Source organism: Vipera berus (genome assembly GCF_964194415.1).
Source record: "Vipera berus genome assembly, chromosome: 1".
Classification (NCBI taxonomy): Eukaryota; Metazoa; Chordata; class Lepidosauria; order Squamata; family Viperidae; genus Vipera; species Vipera berus.
In genome coordinates, this window is record NC_138202.1 from 99040066 (window position 1) to 99059196 (window position 19131).

The window sequence follows — 19131 nt, forward strand, 5'->3', positions numbered from 1 at the left end:
CAGCCGAATCAAGCTCTCGCCTTCACCTTTGCTTTTGGGTGGGGGAAGAAATGTTCCTCGTCTGTGAAACAGGTCGCGGTTTAGATGGAAATTCGCTGACTTGAGACTGGACCAGTTTTCCCTTTTGCGGAAAGCGAGAGAAGGGTGTTAATTTACGCACCTATTTATTGACTTTTTTTTTTGCCGCCGCTGCTCTTCTCCCCTTCCGCTTCTTCTACCGGAGCATCAGGTTTCGTTGGAGCTATATGGAGGGATCTCAGAATGGTTTGCAACAGGAAAACCAAAACTTTAGTGTCCACATGCGTGATTCTCAGCGGGATGACTAACATCATCTGCTTGCTCTACGTGGGCTGGGTAACCAACTACATCGCCACGGTTTCTGTGAAAGTTCAGGAGCCGATCTCGGAGAAAAAGTTAGAGGAAGACAAAGGAGACACTCTGAGGATTATAGAAAGGCTGGACCACTTGGAAAGTGTCATCAAGCAGCACATCCAAGGTACTCTCTCGCTTCCGCAGTCCAGTTTCTCTCCTTCGACAGATCGCCTTCCCCATTCTCCAGGCTTCCCTCTCCCTCCCCACCCTCCCCATCTTTAAACAAGCGTTGCCCAGATTCCATTTATCTGGAACATGGGTGTTTTGAGGTCATATTCCTGCTGCCATAGGAAGGGATGCTGGACTCTGGTCCGAGGGGAGGATGCGCGGGCGGGGAGGGGGAGGGAGGAGAGTGGATAGTTAAGAGGAAAAGAGATTCGTTGAGGAGAAGAATCGGGAGCTTTGTTAGGGCGGGCTCTCCTTGATCGGGCGAAGGCTCCTGCTTCCTGGCTGCCTCCCCTCTCAGCTAGTTGTTTGGTGCCGCCGGCTAGGCTGCCTGCCTGGCTGGAGCAAATAGCTGAGGTGGTGGGGGCAGCGCCTTCCTTCCTTCCTTCCTTCCTTCCTTCCTTCCTTCCTTCCTTCCTTCCTTCCTTCCTTCCTTCCTTCCTTCCTTCCTTCCTTCCTTCCTTCCTTCCTTCCTTCCTTCCTTCCTTCCTTTTGCCGCCGCTAGTTCTGAAGATCGCAAAGGCGCCCCTCTGTCGAAGGGAATCCCAGTTGCCTTGAAGCCTTGGGAGACCGAACGAGTGGCAGGCAATTCCTGGAGGAGGCGGCTTTGATGGTGTCCTTCCCCCGCCTCTCCATTTCCCGCCTTTCCGGGAGAACCGGCGACCGCGAAGAAGCGGCTGGTGCCTCCCAGCCAGAAGCTTTGCCGGTGGCTCTGGGTAATTTGGCGCTTGACAGCAGCGGAAGGAAGAGGATGGGGGGAGCCTCTTGCTCGACCAGAAATCCGATCCCGGCGGCGGGGGTGGTGGTGGTGGTCTAACCTGATTCTCGGTGCCCGAGGAACAGCATCTCCTGAGCGGGTGGGTTGGGCTCTCTGGTGTAAGAAGCCGGTTTTCGAGCCTGTTGAAGTTGCTCGGTCAAAGAGACCTCGGGAGATGGTCTCGGTGGCGTCTGATTAGCATCTGATCTTATTTTCGTTCCCCCCACTACTTCGGGTTGTGCTATGGCTGTTTTTAATCTGTCGTGTTCACGCCCCCTCGCGCCCCCTCCCCCCTTTAATCTTTGCTCCTTAAAAAGCTGGCCTAGTTGGCTTAATTTGTCTTTGTATGTCGACTGCCATTTATTTCGGGCGTTTTGTTTCGTCGCTTGCTCGGATTGGAAGGATGGTTTGGGAAGACAATCTGAGATTATTCTCAGTCTAGGACTGGTAACGACATTTTAATTTGGTCGCTGTTTGACTAACTTCTCCTTTAGGAAGGGATGCTGAGGAAGAATAGGAAACATCATTTCCTTGCCAGATGTGGTGCTGGACCTGTCTCTTCTTCCCTTTTGCTTTTTAATAGGTTATTAGTTACAGATTGTCTTTGTTTACCTCTGAGGGAGATGGGAGAGGACTGCATGCCTTCCAAATGTTTTAATGGGCCCAGGGCCAAGTGGGGGTAAAATTATTTCTGTCTTCCCTCTTTCCCATTCTTTTCTTTATGAATTTCCTCGAGGCCCTTGGCACATTTTCAGATTCCACAGTGCTTTTGTTTCTCAATATTTTGCACTGTTTTAATCAGATAAAGAGACCATGTTCTCTTATTAGATTTGTGCAGAGTTTGTCCCATAGGGCGATCACAATGGACAGGTCTATTCTTATTTTTGGAACTGTGATATCTAAGGAAAGAAAGGTTGATGAAAAATAAGGAATGTTTGATAACTTTGCTTACCAACCACTTGCGCTGAGATCCTGCAGTATTCAACTCCTCTATACAGCCAGCCAGAATTTAGCTAGTTTGCTACAGCTGGTAAACAGATTCCTTTTTTCCTAAATCAGTTTTGCCAGTCTGACAGAATGCTCCAGTTAGAAGCATGAGCTTCAGTGGAAATATATTACAGGCACACACAGCACATATTCATTAGCAGATTTCTATGTATAAAGGAGGTTTTCCAAAGTCCTTCTGGTTCCCTGGTGTTAAATATGAATGTAAATACAATGTAGATTTCTTCTCCTTCTACCTATTTACTGGCTACACCTGTGCAAAGCTATTTCTTTTTCAGGAGGTGGAATAATATCACTTCTGAACTTTTTTTTTTTTTGGAATCCTGAAATTAATTTGATGGAGACATATGGCGTTATAGAAATATGGCGTTTTCCCAGGTATTCCCAGAAGAAGCCAAGTTCATGGAAGTTGAAGAAGAATCTAGTCAAGTAACGATCAAAGCTAAATTGATGCTAGATAAGGGTCAATGGAATTCAAGGAGGATTGGGTCCCTTATGATAATGCAATGATATCAAACTGATGACAGATTTAACTCCTCCTAGTTCAGACTGCTCTTCTCTATCTGTATGTGAATTGGAATAATTAGTTTTCTTTCACCATTGACCTTTATTCAGCAGCACAAGTTGAAGTCACGATTTTTGATATCTTGTTTGTGCAAAGATTGGGCAGAATCCATGATACATGCTTTGCATGTAAGATGTTCAAGCTCAAACTCTTATATCAGGGGTGTCAAACTCACAACGTCACGTGATGTGTCGCAATGTATCATGACTTTTTTTCCATTGCTAGCAAAGGGGTGGGCGCAGTTTTGGCATGATGCATCCGGCCTGTGGGCTGGCAGTTTGACAAGTCTGTCTTAGATGTTAAAGAATCTTGGGCAACAAAGCTGACATAATCTTAGAAGTGCCCTGCTTTTATTTATTTTATATATATTAAACATAAATGCATATAAATGCATAAGGGCACCTTATGACATATGTGCTATTGAAAATGTAGGAAGATAAAATGTATTGTTATTGAGATTCACCCTAAATAAATATGCAATGAATAACTGCAGATCTCAAATCAATAGCCATGTTACACTTGGCTTAAAATTCTGAATGCAGATTAACTAATGACTTGACAAGCTTGAGTTGGAATTCAGATACGACATCCGATGACTGCTTAAATTCCTTTTGCCTAAATTTCTTTTAAAATGCATCTCCTTAAGAGGGAATTGCTAAAATTAATTTTAGCAGTAAATGATTAGATGAATATAATTTTTTTAATTAAATCAAGAGAGATAACATTATAGTGTGACTAAGTGGATGATCTTCAAATACTGCAAGTTTTTACTGTGAACTTGTTAAATACAGTAATTATAACTGTTTGTGCCACACCATTGAAATTGAAAGCAACAATGACTAAATCAAAATCATTAGTTGTTTTCAGTTTAAGGAGCTGTGCAAATCCATCTAGAGACTAGCTTTAGTCTTGCTGTTTGTAGAGTGAGTTTATAAGATCTGGGCTTTGATTTCCATGGTGTTATTAGAGTTAAAGCTGAGAGATAGCAGCCCAGCTATAGTTCTCTAGAGTAGCCAGTAAAATGGTACCTTTCCAATATGGTGGTTGGGAATTCACCTGAAGAGCAGTGATTTAGGGGGAATTCATCTAGGGCAGGGATGTCAAACTGCCAGCCTGTGGGCTGGATGCATCATGCTGAAGCCACACCCACCCCATTGCCGTCAATGGAAAAAAAATCGCTATATGTCGTGACACGTCATGTGACATTGCATATTTGAAACCCCTGATCTAGGGACTTAATAGGTGATCTGCTTTGGTTTCTTTTTTTCTTTGGTATGTGTGTGCCTAACTTACAAGGTTACTGACAAGGTTTTTAGTACTGTAGGCCTATGCAAATTAAATTGGACTTCATTTAATTTGGAGTGGAGATTTGAGATTTGGAGAAAGTTTGATATTTAAAGATGAATCAAAGACTTTTCAATATTTTGTTTTAAATTTTCCATAGACATTGTGGGCTGTCCCCTGACACCACTGGATGACATTGCCAGGGCTCGCTGCCTTGGAAGAGTGAGGAAAATTCTCAGGGATGACTCACACCCTGGACGGTATCTCTTTACTCTCCTACCATCAGGTAGGAGATACAGGAGTATAGCCAGCCGTACCAACAGGCTGAAGAACAGCTTTTATCCATGGGCTGTTAGGCTTTTGAACGGGAAATAATTTTATAAACTTTATGTATGATTGACTTGCGAGGCCGGTGCGTTGTGCAATTAGCTCACATGGTGTAATAAGATGGAGGGTTTGTTGTCACTGTGAGTTGTGGGGGGGCATGAAGGGAGGCTTAGCCAATCTCAATGTATACATGGTTGTACTTTGAGAATAAAGGTTCATTCATTCATAGGTTAGAATAAGAAATTGTCAAAACACCTGCATCTGTTTCATTGTGGAATAAAAGTCTATGAAAATAGCAGGAATTTTATTTATATCCCACCTTTATTTTTTTATAAATAACTCAATGTTATTTATAATCTCCTATTTTCCCCACAACAGCAACAACCCTAATCCTTCCTTAGGCATGAAAGCTGGCTGGGTGATTTTGGACTGAGAGAGAATGACTGGCCCAAAGTTGCCCAGCCAACTTTCATGCCTAAAGCAGAACTAGAACTCAAGTCTCCTAGTTTCTAGCCTGATCTTAACCACTCTACCAAACTAGCTATGAAAACGAATGAATGAATGAATGAATCATTAGGATACATTATCCTTGCCAAGGATTTCACTGCAATGCATTAAAAATATACCTCTGTACCTCTTTTAAGGCAGAGATATCAGGTTTTAACCAAAGGTCAGTAGAGCAGCTTCCAAATTATCCATCAAAGTTGTGCTTACTGAATCAGTGTATTGCAGGGTTGTCAAACTCAATTTCATTGAGGGCTGCATCAGCATTGCGGTTGCCCTCAGGGGGCCGGGTGTGTGTAGCCTGGGTGGGCGTGGCCTACTGGGTGGGCATGGCTAAAGTGTGTATGGCCTACTGGGTGGGCATGGCCAGCTCTACATCGTTCGCATCAAGGGTGCCTATGGGGGCCCGGGCAGGAGTCGGACAGATCTGGGGGTCTCTGGCAGAAGGAGGGTCTCTGGGCCAGGGCCAAGACAGTGGGGGCCGTTCCCTCACTGTTTCCAGGATGGCTTCGCGGGCCACATGAAACCACTTCGCAGGCCGTATCCGTCCCCCGGGCCTTGTGTTTGACATGTCTGGTGTATTGTAAAAGAATTTAGAACTGTTCTTAAAAAAATAAGCTCTTTTCCATTTGTTTTCCCATATTTCGAAGTCATTGAAGAAGACTTGCCTTTGAGGATGATCCAGCCTTGGCCCTTCTGTGCAATGCAAAGGAAGGTTGATATAGGTAGTTGATCATTGCAGTTAACATTTTGAATTTTTGAACCACACTGCATATTCCTTTGCCTGGAATCTGGTCAGAAGTTGCTCTCTGCTTTGCTTGGATGGAGCCATCTGGCCTATGTACACAACAGAATAAAATCCCAAACCCTGACTTACCTCTTCTTTCCGACTCTGCTGCCACTATCACTGCTGGAACATAGTGGAAAAAAAACCAGAAAAAAATAGTGTAAAAGGCAAAAGCTGAAGGGAAAAAGTGAGCCAAAAATAATTGTGACACCACCCCACTCGCTCACGTTTGCTCGCTATCTCTTGGCCTTATGACTTGAGATTCAGAAATTCTACATTGAGTAGATACTATGGATGGATTGACATTATCATATAAAGCCACGATGAATTGAGTTGCATTTTGGCTTAGCATGCTTGTTTAATCATGTAATTAGTTTGTAGGCCATTCAGTTGCCAGAGTGGCTTTAGGTAAAGTATTATTTGTTGATACTTAAAAAGAAAAGAAAAAAACAGAAAAATAGAGAACTGATAAAAAATGGAATATTAAACTTTCAGGGAAAACATGGGTACCATAGAATTAGATTATCCAGTAGGAATATCAGTGAGGTGAGTTGCATCAACCCTGCTAATAAGAATTCTGAATTCGTAATGTATGGGTTTAATTTATTTATTAATTAAATTTACATAATGGCCCAACTCAATGTGTGACTCTAGGTAGCTCATAAACAATTAAAAACAATATAAAACAACTAACAGTACAACTTAAAAAGATAAAAACAAAGTGAACCACGAAACCATACTGCAAAGTTCAGTCAAGGTGAGCACACCTATTTATAACAGACAATGCAGCCACTTCACAGGCCTTTCCACACTGCTCATGCCTGTTGGCAAAATCATGTTTTTAGGGCTTTGTGAAAAGCCAGCTGGGTGGGGCCACTTTGATTCCCCAGGGGGATTATGTTCCAGAATGAGGGAGCCATGACATCAAAGACTTTCCTGATTCCTGTCAGATGGCACTCCTTGGCTGACAGGACCCAGAGCATGCTGCTCCAGCTGGACTTGATATGGAGGTAATATTGGTAGCAGAGGGGCAGATGGAGTCAGTGATTTGTGAGACTAATCTGTGTCTTTTTTATATTCTCATGTAAAAGTGAAAATATTTTTGATTTTAATTTACAAATAGTTCCTGTATGCAGTATGGGAGGGAAATCATGGGTAATAGAGGAGGAGGAGGAGATTATCAGCAATCATCAACCAAAGTGAAATTATTCACAAGTGTCAGCAGTTTAAACCCACAGTAATGAATAAAATCGACATGAATTATCTGTTGGAGTTTTGAATAGTTATACTTTAAAATAAAAGAAAATCAGAGTTTGATTTTTAAAATAACTGAAAGGAGATGCCGTATCTTCATATGATGGACACTGATGATGTTACTTAGTTTGATACTAAAACATCTGCAAGAAAACAAGCTCAGAGCACACCAAGGACCGCACAGTTCAACTCTGAGCTCATATACTGCATTTTCATTCAAAGCAGAATTTAATGATATCAATTGCCAAAAAGACATTATTTTATTCTGATATATATTACATGGACAAAGAAATAGGCTTGATGCATGGTGTTGTTCATATAATGAAATGTATTTTATTGGTAACCGTAAGTATTTAGTTATTGTTTGCTTATTTTGCTTTGATTTCCCTACTTTTATCTATTTTAAAAGTATTACAGTTCAAGTAATATGTCACAGTGTGCAATTATGTACAAGTAAGGAGAAGGGAAAAATAACAATCAGGCTACCCAAGCTGTAAGCTGGAAAAGAAGTTAAGACTACTTGAACATGTTAATAAATAGCATGTGCAAATGTCAAGTATAGATGTAAATTTGTTTTGTAGAACAGATCTTAGATACAAATTAAAATGTATTTGTAAGAAAAAGAGAGGAGAGTTCTAGTTCCAGTGGTACAATATCAAAGGGTTGCAAAATCTATGAAATTAATTATCCCTCCATACGAGTTGGCTGGATTAGTATAATAGAGACTTCCAATGTTTTCCTAATACTACTTAGAATGTTAATTTTTCTACTCCGCTTTTGTAATTTCTCATTTTCCATTTTCCCATAATGGCCTTAGTGAATAGAGCAAGGCCAATAGTATTTTAAAGACTACTGATGCTGCTTATCAACCTTCGGGCTGGGCTTGTGGAGTTTAGGAAATTTGGAGGTTGGCAAAGGTCACCATGTCTTGAGGGAATCTACATTGTTCAATATATTCCAGCTGTGATCTTTCCTATCTGAAATATTACTGGTCTTCTTAAAGCCTTCTGTGAGACGCCATTTCTCTTTCAGAATCTTTTTTCCATGAAGCCTTTAGCAGAATCCCCTGTTTGTCATGTTCTCCATAACTGACTCTGTAACTAAGACTAAGGACATTTAACTGTCTCGATGGTGTATTATTTCATTGCCTCTATTTACATTTGCTTCCCCTGTTATATTTCTTGTGTCAAATGTTGGGTTTGTAAGAGCCTAAGGAATACCTGTCCCCTTGTATTTTCTGGAAGTGTACATTAACAGCATTATAGGAATAAAATAAACATGAGGTTGATCTGGTGTTGAAGCATCCTTTTATGAGTGATAAAACATTGCAATTGTTTTGTGTATTAACTTGGAATGACTTGGATAAAAGGCTGTCTAATATATGAACTGAAAAACAGTCCCCATTGGGTTTCTTCAGTTTTATTTGTTCTCTGTGCAGTATTAGTCTGTTTTTACTTCTAGCAGCAAAACTAGAATGTCAAGTGAAGTTTACAACTGAGTTAGAGCTTTTACTCATGAGGGATTCCCCCCCCCCAACATTCTAAAGATGTACAATGTCTCAACGTTCTTCTCTTCAGCATTTTTAGGCAAACAGGCAGATCAAGACTTCCTTTAATAAGGTGAGGCACGATCTACATAAAGATATTTTAGAACCTGGTGGATTTCTCTATGACAGAGGAGTGCCTGCCTGTAAAATAAATTATTTTTGAAATAAATTGGTATTTTTTGTTGCAGCTGCAGTAACTGGGTTGTGAAATTCAAACTATCTGTGCATTAATGACATAAAAACCTCTTATGTTGATTCAACATAAGGTTTTTCAAAAGTGGTTTGTCATTACCTCTTTCCCAGGGCTGAGAGAAAGTGACAGGCCCAAAGGCACCAAGCTGGCTTAGTGCTTAAGACAGGATTAGAACTCCTAACCAATTTTCAACCTGGTACCTTAACTTCCACACCGAACTAGCTTTCTTCTCGTATGTTAATAATATAACTATTATACATATCTTTAGCTCGTTTGCAACTTTCAGAGTGTTTGTTTCAAAAATGTACATTGGTTGAATGATTTTATTAAAAGAAGAAATTCCTACCTCAATGTTCCATCAGATTTTCAGTAATTTTGTGTTAGGTTTATCAGAAAATTGAGAGAAAGGGGTATATTTTTTCTATGCTGTTCTCCTTAGCCAGTCCTTTTTGTCTTTATCTGAATCTGTTCGTTCCAAATAACTCGTCTTGTTAGGACATGACAGCCTAAAGAAATTAAGTGGCAACTATGAAAATCCTAACAAGTTTGTTAACAAATGCCGATTAATCATGAATGAACACTACTGTTACAAATGGATTCCTCCTGCGATTAAGATTAAACAAACTCAGTTTTATCTTTGGTTTTCTTCATGCTATATATGCATTGCACTGGTGTGTTTCCAGTTTAATCTGAATCATGACAAATTTAGTTTTTAATTTTCTTGTTTAGTAGTTTGTTTTCTGGTAGCTGTAAATTCCTTTACGACTATTGACTTGTGTGGAGAAATATAGATCTGAAAATACTTTTAATTTACCAGGTTTTAAATATTGGATGAATATATATACAAATATTTTCCTGTACTAGTATTTAACAATAAACCCTGTTGTAAAAAACCCCCAAAATATAATAGCGATTTCTAGCTATGTTTACATGGCACAGTAATCTATAGTTTAACAAACTGTGATTTATTATAGTTAGCTAATTTTCTGAGTTTGAACTTTGAATTTTACACATAATTTTCAAATATAAAATGCAACTGGCTAGTTTATTATTTAACTGAATCTAACTATGAATAGATTAACACAATAACAGGAAGAGAGTTTGTTCAGGTTTTCATTACTTAGTGCTCTTTACCTTTTTGCTTGCATATCATGCTTTTAATAGCAGTGTAGGAAGGATTTATGAAGGATTAATCTAACGAAATAAACCATCTGGTACAGAGACAACATAGTTTTCAAAGCTTTTCAACTTGTCTTATCAAGTCATAACTTGTCATTGACATGTAAGAAGATCTGGCAGTCCCAATATAAAAAGGATGTGTTCCCGTCTATCTTTAGCCTGGAAATATCCTCTGCCTGTGTACAGTAAATTAACAAACATTTCATTACTTAAATTTTTCTGCCACCCATCTCGCTGTTTGACTCTTGATAGTACATTCAGCATATTCAAGGAATACAGAATACAGAAGTAAATTCATATTTTAGTACTTCTTACAGTTATTCTGGCCAGCTTCTATGTCTCTAACCAGTGTTTGTTACGCAGAAAGCAGATATGAAAACATTTTTGGAAATGTAAACTTCATTAGTCCTGGACTTACGACCACAAATGAACCCATAATTTCTGTTGTTAAGTGAGACATTTGTTAAGTGAGTTTGGCCCCATTTTACAACCTTTCTTGCCAGAGTTGTTAAGTGAAGCACTGCAGCTAATAAGCTAGTAACCCGGTTGTTAAGTGAATCTGATTTTCCCATGGACTTTGCTTGTCAGAAGGTCACTAAAGGTGAACACATGACCCCGGGACACTGCAACAGTCATAAATATGAGCCAGTTCCCAAGCATCCAAATTTTGAACATAGGGATGCTACAAAGGTCATAATTTTGAAAAATGGTCATAAGTCACATTTTTAGTGCCACTGTAACTTTGAATGGTCACTCAGCGAACTGTTGTAAGTCGAGGATTACCTGTACCTCCTAATAGCGGCACAGGGTGGCATAACTAATATGGTTCATAGGGTGAGCATGTTAAGTGGGCTGTTCATTCTCCTGCATTAAAGAGGCAGCACGCCACTCAGACATCTTCCCATGCCCCCGCTCACCTGTAACTCCTTACCTATAATTTGCACCTAATAATAATAAAATGATATGCCAACACAACAGACCAAGAACAGTCTAAGACAGCAGTGAAAGCTATGGAAAAGTAAAAATAAATCTTATTGAGTACAGGTAAGTCCTTGGCTAACAACCATTTGTTTAGTGACTGAAGTTACAATGGCACGGAAAAAATGAGACTTGTTCACACTTATTACTACTGCAGCATTCCTATGGTCATGTGATCAAAATTTGGACTCCTGGCAACTGGCTCATATTTATGACGGTTGCAATGTCCCAGGGTCATGTAATCATCTTTTACGCCCTCCTGACAAGCAAAATCAATGGGAAGCCAGATTCGCTTTGCAACCATGTTACTAATTTAACAACTGCAGCGATTCACTTAACTGCTATGGCAAGAAAGGTCGTAAAAAGGGACAAAGTTCACTTAACGACTGAGCTCAATCTGGGCTCAGTTGTGGTCGTAAGTAGAGAACTATCTGTATCATGTTTTGGACAGCTTTCTAAAACAAGAATTAGCTTTTTTTTCTCCCCATTTTTTTCTCAGGGATAGTAAAAGCAAAATAGCTCTGGTTAAGTTTTAGGCCAAAATTTGGGTGGTGTTAGTCAAAATATGCTGTCATTTGAAAATGTCTCAATTTGGGCAGGGCATGGGATCTTCTCTTTAATACAATGCCTTGGTTCACATGCCACAGCCATATTTTGTTTAATTGTTTCGTATTGAATAATGGACACATACAAGGATTTACAGAACATTTTAAGCTATAAACATAGTTTGGAAATTAAAGTTGCTGGATTCACCAAACATGCTAAGTCAAAGTCAAACACACTAGAGTACTCTTGCTAGTTTATTGTATTTACGCTAGACGGTTCTTTTTCCCATAATTAAGTAAATGGGTAAATGTTTGGGGATGAGATTGCTAAACAATTTGAAGAAAATAGTCCTATTGTGAGACAGTGCTAACAGTATGTATTTAAAGAAAAGCAAATGTAATTATAACAATTCCAATTCTTTGCACACTAATATCAATATATTTTTGTTTGCTGGACAATACTTAGAAAGTCTCTGATATGTTTTTTTTAAAGAAAAATGTAATTCCTTGCCATTTTTCTTCATTGTATTGATTAAAGCTTTTTTGCTTCATCTGAAGTAGTCAAGTAGAAATCCATCTGCTTAAAAGCAGATGGCAGAGTTCTGACAATTCTTCCTCTTAATATTAAATAGAATAAAAATTATTCTCTAAACATCCTTCTTTCTGGTTTTTTTCAAAGATCATTAAGGGAACAGAAACCCTGTAGATATTTACACACAAAAAGCAGTGCAACCAATAACACTGAATTAAGAATTATTTCCTAGGGTGCTACAAATATTAGCACAGGCATCTCAACCTCTTTGCCCTTTGTGCTAATGGAAATACAATACCCACTATTACTATCCAGTTTGGGCAACTATCACACTTGATGGCATTGATGGGAACTGTAATGCAAGTGTCTGGGCTGTATAACCATTTCTTCCTGAACAACCATTATTTTATTTTTATTTATTTTAATTCCATTTATATCCCGCCCTTCTCCGAAGACTCAGGGCGGCTTACAAGCTTAGCAGTAGCCTTCATTCTATGTATATGCCTGCTTATTAGGGCTTTCACACACACCCCAAGTGGCATTATTACAAAGTCAGCTTAATTGCCCCCAACAATCTGGGTCCTCATTTTACCTACCTCGGAAGGATGGAAGGCTGAGTCAACCTTGAGCCTGGTGGGATGCGAACCTGCACTAATTGCAGGCAGCTGGTGTTATTTAAGGAGGCATTAGCCCACTGCTCCACCAAGGCTGTTGGTCATCAGTGGGTCATCAGTTAAGATTAGTTTAGTGGCCGTTTCCTTCAAGATCAAGATAATTGTATGCTACTGAAAGATAAATCTTAGGTGCTAATGGTTCTGTGAGAGAATAGAAGGCGATAAGTAGGTGTTCCTTTAATGGTGAAGGATGGGGCTGTAGTTCATTGGTAAAAGCACTGGGCATGCAGAACCACCCAGATTCAGCTCCTAGCATCCCCACTTTAATAAATTTGGGGGAGTGCCATTGCCAAACATTTTGTTATGCTGTGGTTTAAATAAACCGTGGTTGGTTGGGCTTGCACATCACACTAAATGGAACCAAACCACACTTTAGTTTATTGTCTCAATAAACTAAACTCAATCCAGTTGGATTAATGATTTAGTTGTTATAAAGCCATCTCTGCTCAGGGGCTGGTCTTCTCTTACTCTATAGGAAAGGTCATGTGGACATTTAAAGTTTTCCCCTTACCTTGGGGTCAAAAATAAGGGGCAACTGTGGACTGGTATTACACTTTTTTTGGTCCAGAGTATTGGAATAGTTAGTATGGTGGGCTATTGGTATCTGTGAAAGAGATATTTAGGATGTTTTAAAAGCCAAAAATCCAGTTTGGTTAAGGGCAATAATAATAGAGTGTATGAGTAGACAGCACAGGAAATGGTGCTAGTGGTGCTCAACTTTTTAAGACTAATTTTTCACCTCTCTTAGCCCTCCCTATCTCACAGGGAGTTTTGTTGTAGGGAAATTAGGAGGAGGAAGATATATTAGATATGTTCACTGACTTGAGTTAGTTATAAAAATAATAAAGGATGGATATAAAACTAAAGATGGTTTGTTCATATTATAGTTGTATCCCATGAATTTAAATATAGGAGCTGTTTTTTTTAAAAAAAGGAAACTCAGCTTTTGTCAGCTTTACCTTTGGTAAAGATAAATTATTTTAAAGCAGACATGTCAAACTTGCGACGTCACGTGATGTCGCACAACGTATCAGGATGGATTTGCCATTGCTGGCAATGGGCGCAGCTTCCGGATGACGCGTCTGGCCTGCGGGCTGGCAGTTTGACACCCCTGTTTTAAAGGAACTCACTTCTGAGAAAACGAGTTGGAATGCTGGAGTTCTGCATAAAATTAGGATGCTTAAATCCTCTTAATTTCATCTTAAAATATTAAATCTTACAACCTTTTCTAAACATAACAATGGAAGGTAAGTTGCCCTAATTTCACAAAATTGTATTACGAATAATACTTTTATGATCCATTTGCCAGTGTTATTAAATAATGAAGACTTTCTGGAAGATGGCTTAAAATCAGCTTGAAAGATGTGTATGACCAGTTTAAGAGAACTATAAATATATGTACGTATGTCAGAGATTGGAGAATGCCAACAAGCAGCTTTGTATGTTTGATATGCTTTGTAGTTCTTGCTCTTCTGACTGTTAGATAACTTGCAACTTCCATTTAGTTCTTGCTGTGCCTCCTGGAGCAGAGAAATTTCAGTCATTGGAGAGCACTGCATATCATCTCTGTGACTGTTTGATTTAGTCAAAGCCAGGTTAAGATACCATTATCTTCCTAGAGTGAATGAGTAGGCTGTCCACTTTGCAAATGATTTTCAGCATAGAACAGGGGTCTTCAGACTTGGCCCTTTTATGACTTGTGGACTTCAACTCCCAGAATTCTTCAGCCAGGCATGCTGGCTGAGGAATTCTGAGAGTTGGTCCACAAGTCATAAAAGGGCCAAATTTGAAGACCCCTGTCATAGAAGCTATAATTCCAAGTGTCAGCATATATTCTGATTTTGTTAATAGGAAATACATTTTCATTTAAGGAACAAAAATAATATTGTCATAGGTAAGAATTGCACATCTCTTTCTGGTTTTTCTTATGAAAATTGGTGTTTAATGAGGGAGTGGAATGGAGAGCTCTTTCCACAACTGGAGAGAATTTCTGAGAAAACTATTAAAATCACTCAGGGCAAATTACCAATAGTTTTTTTTATTTGGTGGACAATTTAGGACTGGTTGATATATAGAGATATAAAGTTGGGAGTTAAAAAGAATATACATCTTTTTTCTGAAAGACATAGTATAGATCCTTTTCAAGAACAGGCATGATTTAGATGTTAAAGAATGTGGCTGCCTAGGTTTCTGAAGTGGAGATATTACTGAAGACTTTTCAAATCCTGAGCATTTGGTTTACCAAAAGAAATCTAATTCTTTTAGATAAAGACTAAATAAAATATTGCTGTAGAAAGAAGCAACAATGAAGGATTCTAAACAGAAATTAATTTTTTCTTGAAAATAACTTTGGTAAAGGTGCTGAATTTAAGAATGGTTTGGGATGTAAGTAAAGCTTTTATTAAAGGTTATTTTATACAGCATAATAGTGAACGTAGAAGAGTCAAGGAAAAATTTTATGAAATAGAAAATAAAATAAAATAAAATAAAATAAATATTTCTAAACAAATTAAGCTGTTATTACAACAAATATTTATGTTGACAATAAGAGAAATGGAAATAAAAATGAATTATATAAAGAAAAAAAATAAGTTGGGAAATAAACCAGGGAATTCCCAGCATATAAATTGCAAAAAGAATAAGAAAACAAAATGATATTGAAATTACAAGAGGGAGATACTGTACTAATGGACAATGCGGCCATACAAAAAGCATTTCATCAATATTATTCTGATTTATATAAAGAAAGTGACATCTATTTAGACAAAATAGATGAATATATTAAAAAAAACAAAATTTACTGAGTATTACAGATGAACCGAGAGAAATTATGACTTGATCTATAACAATAATGGATGTTTCTGATGCCATAAAAAGGATTAACCTAGGAAAGCTGCCTGGACCAGATGGATTACCAGGTTGTTATTATAAATGTTTGAGGATGAACTTTTACAATCTTTACAAAACACAATGAAATCTATTCTACAGGGAGGAAAGATGGCATGGAGTTGGAAAGAGGCCAATAAAGCATTAATACCAAAAGAGGTCCAAGATTTGATTTTAACAAGAAGCTATATAGATTGATATCATTACTGAATGATAACTAGTTCTTCACAATGAATCTAACTGAAAATAATTTTGCAAGAATTTATTCATGAGGATCAATGTGTATTTTACCTAAAAAACAGTTAAAGGTCAATGTTAAAATGTAAAAATGTATTGGACATTTTGGAATATTTGGAGCAATGGAATAAAAGCCAAGCTGCTTTGATCTCCTTAGATGCAGAGAAGGTCATTGGCAATGAACTCACTTTCTTGGAAGATACACATTTTGGAAAGGTTATTATAAAATAGTAAAAGTAATCTACACTTCAGAGAAAGCACAAATAACTGTTAATGGAGATTTAACAAAACCCTACGGGATACAGAAAGGAACAAAACAGGGATATCCATTTCTTATTTTGGTTCTTGAAATACTGAATGGAGATATAAGATAAGATGAGAGGATTGTGAAAGTAAAGATTAAAAAGAAACTTATGATAAGTTAAATGCTTTTGCAGATAATATGTATTGGTTCTAGAAGATACTTTAAAGGTAATTATAATACAAATGGCAAATTAACAGAATTTGATTTATTAGCAGGTTTCAGTAGAGATAAAGTTGCTAACAAAAATGTGACAATAGAAGATCAAATAGAATTAATGAATAAAACAGGTTTTAAGATTAAGAATTTTAAGATTAAGAATAGGTAAAATAGCAGTATCACTATGACAAATATGAATTGTATGCTATTTTAAATAATGTTAACATATGAGATGTAGTTAAAAAATATGTTAAGATGGGAGAATTACAACTGCCATTGCAGAGGAGAACTTTTTATCATAAAAATGATTGATGTGTTTATTTCAGACAATACCTATTTTGACAATTTATGCACCATTGAAATTGTGGCAGAAAGATATATCTAAATTTGTGTGGCAGGGGAAAAAAAAATCCAGAAATTAAATATAAGACATTACAAGATGCAAAAGAAAGAGGAGGATTGGGTTTACCCGATTTGAAATTGTATTTTGCAGCTTTCAACTGGAAGAGGAAGCAGAGAGATAAACTGTAAATATATCTGTGATTAAATGATATAATTAAGTAAGTCTTATCCAAATTTAGCAAGACAGAAGCATTTGTATATTTTAGTATAATGCGAACATTGTTATTTGTAGATCAGCTGAGATTTTCTTTTATTTCAGGTTTGGGATTATTTCTTGTTCTCTTTTGCAGCTTATCGGACCCTGGCTCAAGTAAATATATTTTTAGTTTCTGCAGCTGCTTAGATTGAAGTTGAAGCAGACAGGATATTAAGTATACATAATTTGCAATAAGATATGGAGCTATTCGAAGGATTATAAACATGGTTTATGGAATCACCAAGATCTTCGGAAGAGTTCAGTCTATTTTAAACTATCCTGACAAGTAAAAAATGGGCATACATGCTGCTGAACGTGTATTCAATTACAGTAATGAAATTGCCTGACCTTCACTGCTGCTTGATATACCATATATTCTAGGCTATACAAGGTCAGCTCAACACAGAAGCCAGAGGTACATGCAAAATATGTTGCATTACTAATTCCTGAAAAGCTTATGCAATTATATTTGCAGTAGAAGTCATACTTTACACTGACTTTTGAATCTAGAATAATGAAAGAGAAGTTTCCATGTGGATTTCAAAGATCACAGAGTCTACCATTTTTTTCAGGAAAGATACATGTTAGTGAGGAATCTGACCATATACATGTTTCTTTAGCTTTCCTGGTTGCTTCCACACAAAGTTTTAAGTGAGCAATTTGCCTGCTTCATTAGTGGAATTTGATCAGAACTTGTTGTTGTTGTTAGCTGCGAAGTCATGTCCGACCCATCGTGACCCTATGGACAATGTTCCTCCAGGCCTTCCTGTGCTCTACCATCTTCTGGAGTCCATTTAAGCTCATGCCTACTGCTTCAGTGACTCCATCCAGCCACCTCATTCTCTGTCGCCCCCTTCTTCTCTTGCCCTCAATCTTTCCCAGCATTAGGCTCTTCTCCAGTGAGTCCTTCCTTCTCGTTAGGTGGCCAAAGTATTTGAGTTTCAACTTCAGGATCTGGCCTTCTAAAGAGCAGTCAGGATTGATCTCCTCTAGGACTGACCGGTTTGATCGCCTTGCGGTCCAAGGGACTCGCAGGAGTCTTCTCCAGCACCAGAGCTCAAAGGCCTCAATTCTTTGGCGCTCGGCCTTTCTTATGGTCCAACTCCTACTCTTTTATTGACTATGAAGGCTACTCCATTTCTTCTGAGGGATTCTTGCCCGCAGTAGTATACCTGATGGTCATCTGAATTAAATTCACCCATTCCTGTCCATTTTAGTTCGCTGATACCTAAGATGTCGATGTTCAGTCTTGTCATCTCTTGTTTGACCACGTCCAGCTTTCCTTGATTCATGGATCTTACATTCCAGGTTCCTATGGAGAGAAAATCTTTACAGCATCGGACTTTCCTTTCACCACCAGACACATCCACAGCTGAGTGTCCTTTCGGCTTTGGCCCAGTCGCTTCATTCTTTCTGGCGCTACTAGTACTAGCCCTCTGCTCTTCCCCAGTAGCATATTGGATGCCTTCCGACCTGAGGGGCTCATCTTCCAGCATCATATCGTTTTGCCTTTTGGTACTGTCCATAGGGTTTTCATGGCAAAGATACTGGAGTGGGTTGCCATTTCCTTCTCCAGTGGATCACGTTTTGTCAGAACTCTCGGCTATGACCTTTCCATCTTGGGTGGCGCTGCACGGCATAGCTCATAGCTTCATTGAATTACGCAAGCCCCTTCGCCACGACAAGGCAGTAAGCCATGAAGGGGTGATCAGAACTACAGACCATGTTAGCTTCTATTTTTTAGTATTCCAGTGTTTCCACCAGGATTAATGCCCTCATCATACAAATGTCAATTTTAAGAATACACTTATCTTTTTTCAGCTGTCTTCAAATTACTCAGGATTATCTAGGAGGGAAGTACATGCACACAGATTCTGTTATTTATCTCTCAGTTTTTGTAGAGAGATCTACTTCCAGGATTTAGTGACAGAGTACTATACCTTGTTGTAGAAGATTGCCCTACTTGGCAAGGCAAGCAAAGTTCAGCATCACACATCTGCTTTGGGAAATAAGACATAGGGTAAAAGGTATGTGGAAATTCCAGGACATTGCTGCTAAATATAAGACATTGGATACAACTTTTTCAGTCTTCTTTCCTTCCAATATAAAAAGCTAATGCATTTTGGATTCAGAGAAATCCTATAGGAAAAAAAATCATACATAAAATATCAGCAAAAGAAAACCTTTTGAAGATTTCATGGCTGTCGGAAGCTTATTTTTCAAATATGCGTTGCATATTTTTAATGTTTTGTGTTTCATAAAACTGCTTTGTTTTAAAATTCT

At 38.3% G+C, this 19131-nt stretch overlaps 1 protein-coding gene across 1 annotated transcript in view; it reads left to right on the top strand.

Annotated features, from left to right (window-relative positions):
- The first annotated feature begins 234 nt into the window (after nucleotides 1–234).
- The window catches only part of GALNT18 (polypeptide N-acetylgalactosaminyltransferase 18), a 328962-nt gene continuing 310065 nt past the window's right edge, over nucleotides 235–19131 (top strand). The window contains exon 1 of the mRNA XM_081314130.1: nucleotides 235–496. Coding sequence (XP_081170256.1) covers nucleotides 262–496 — 235 coding nt within the window. The 5' untranslated portion in view covers nucleotides 235–261. The remainder of the gene's footprint in view (nucleotides 497–19131) is intronic.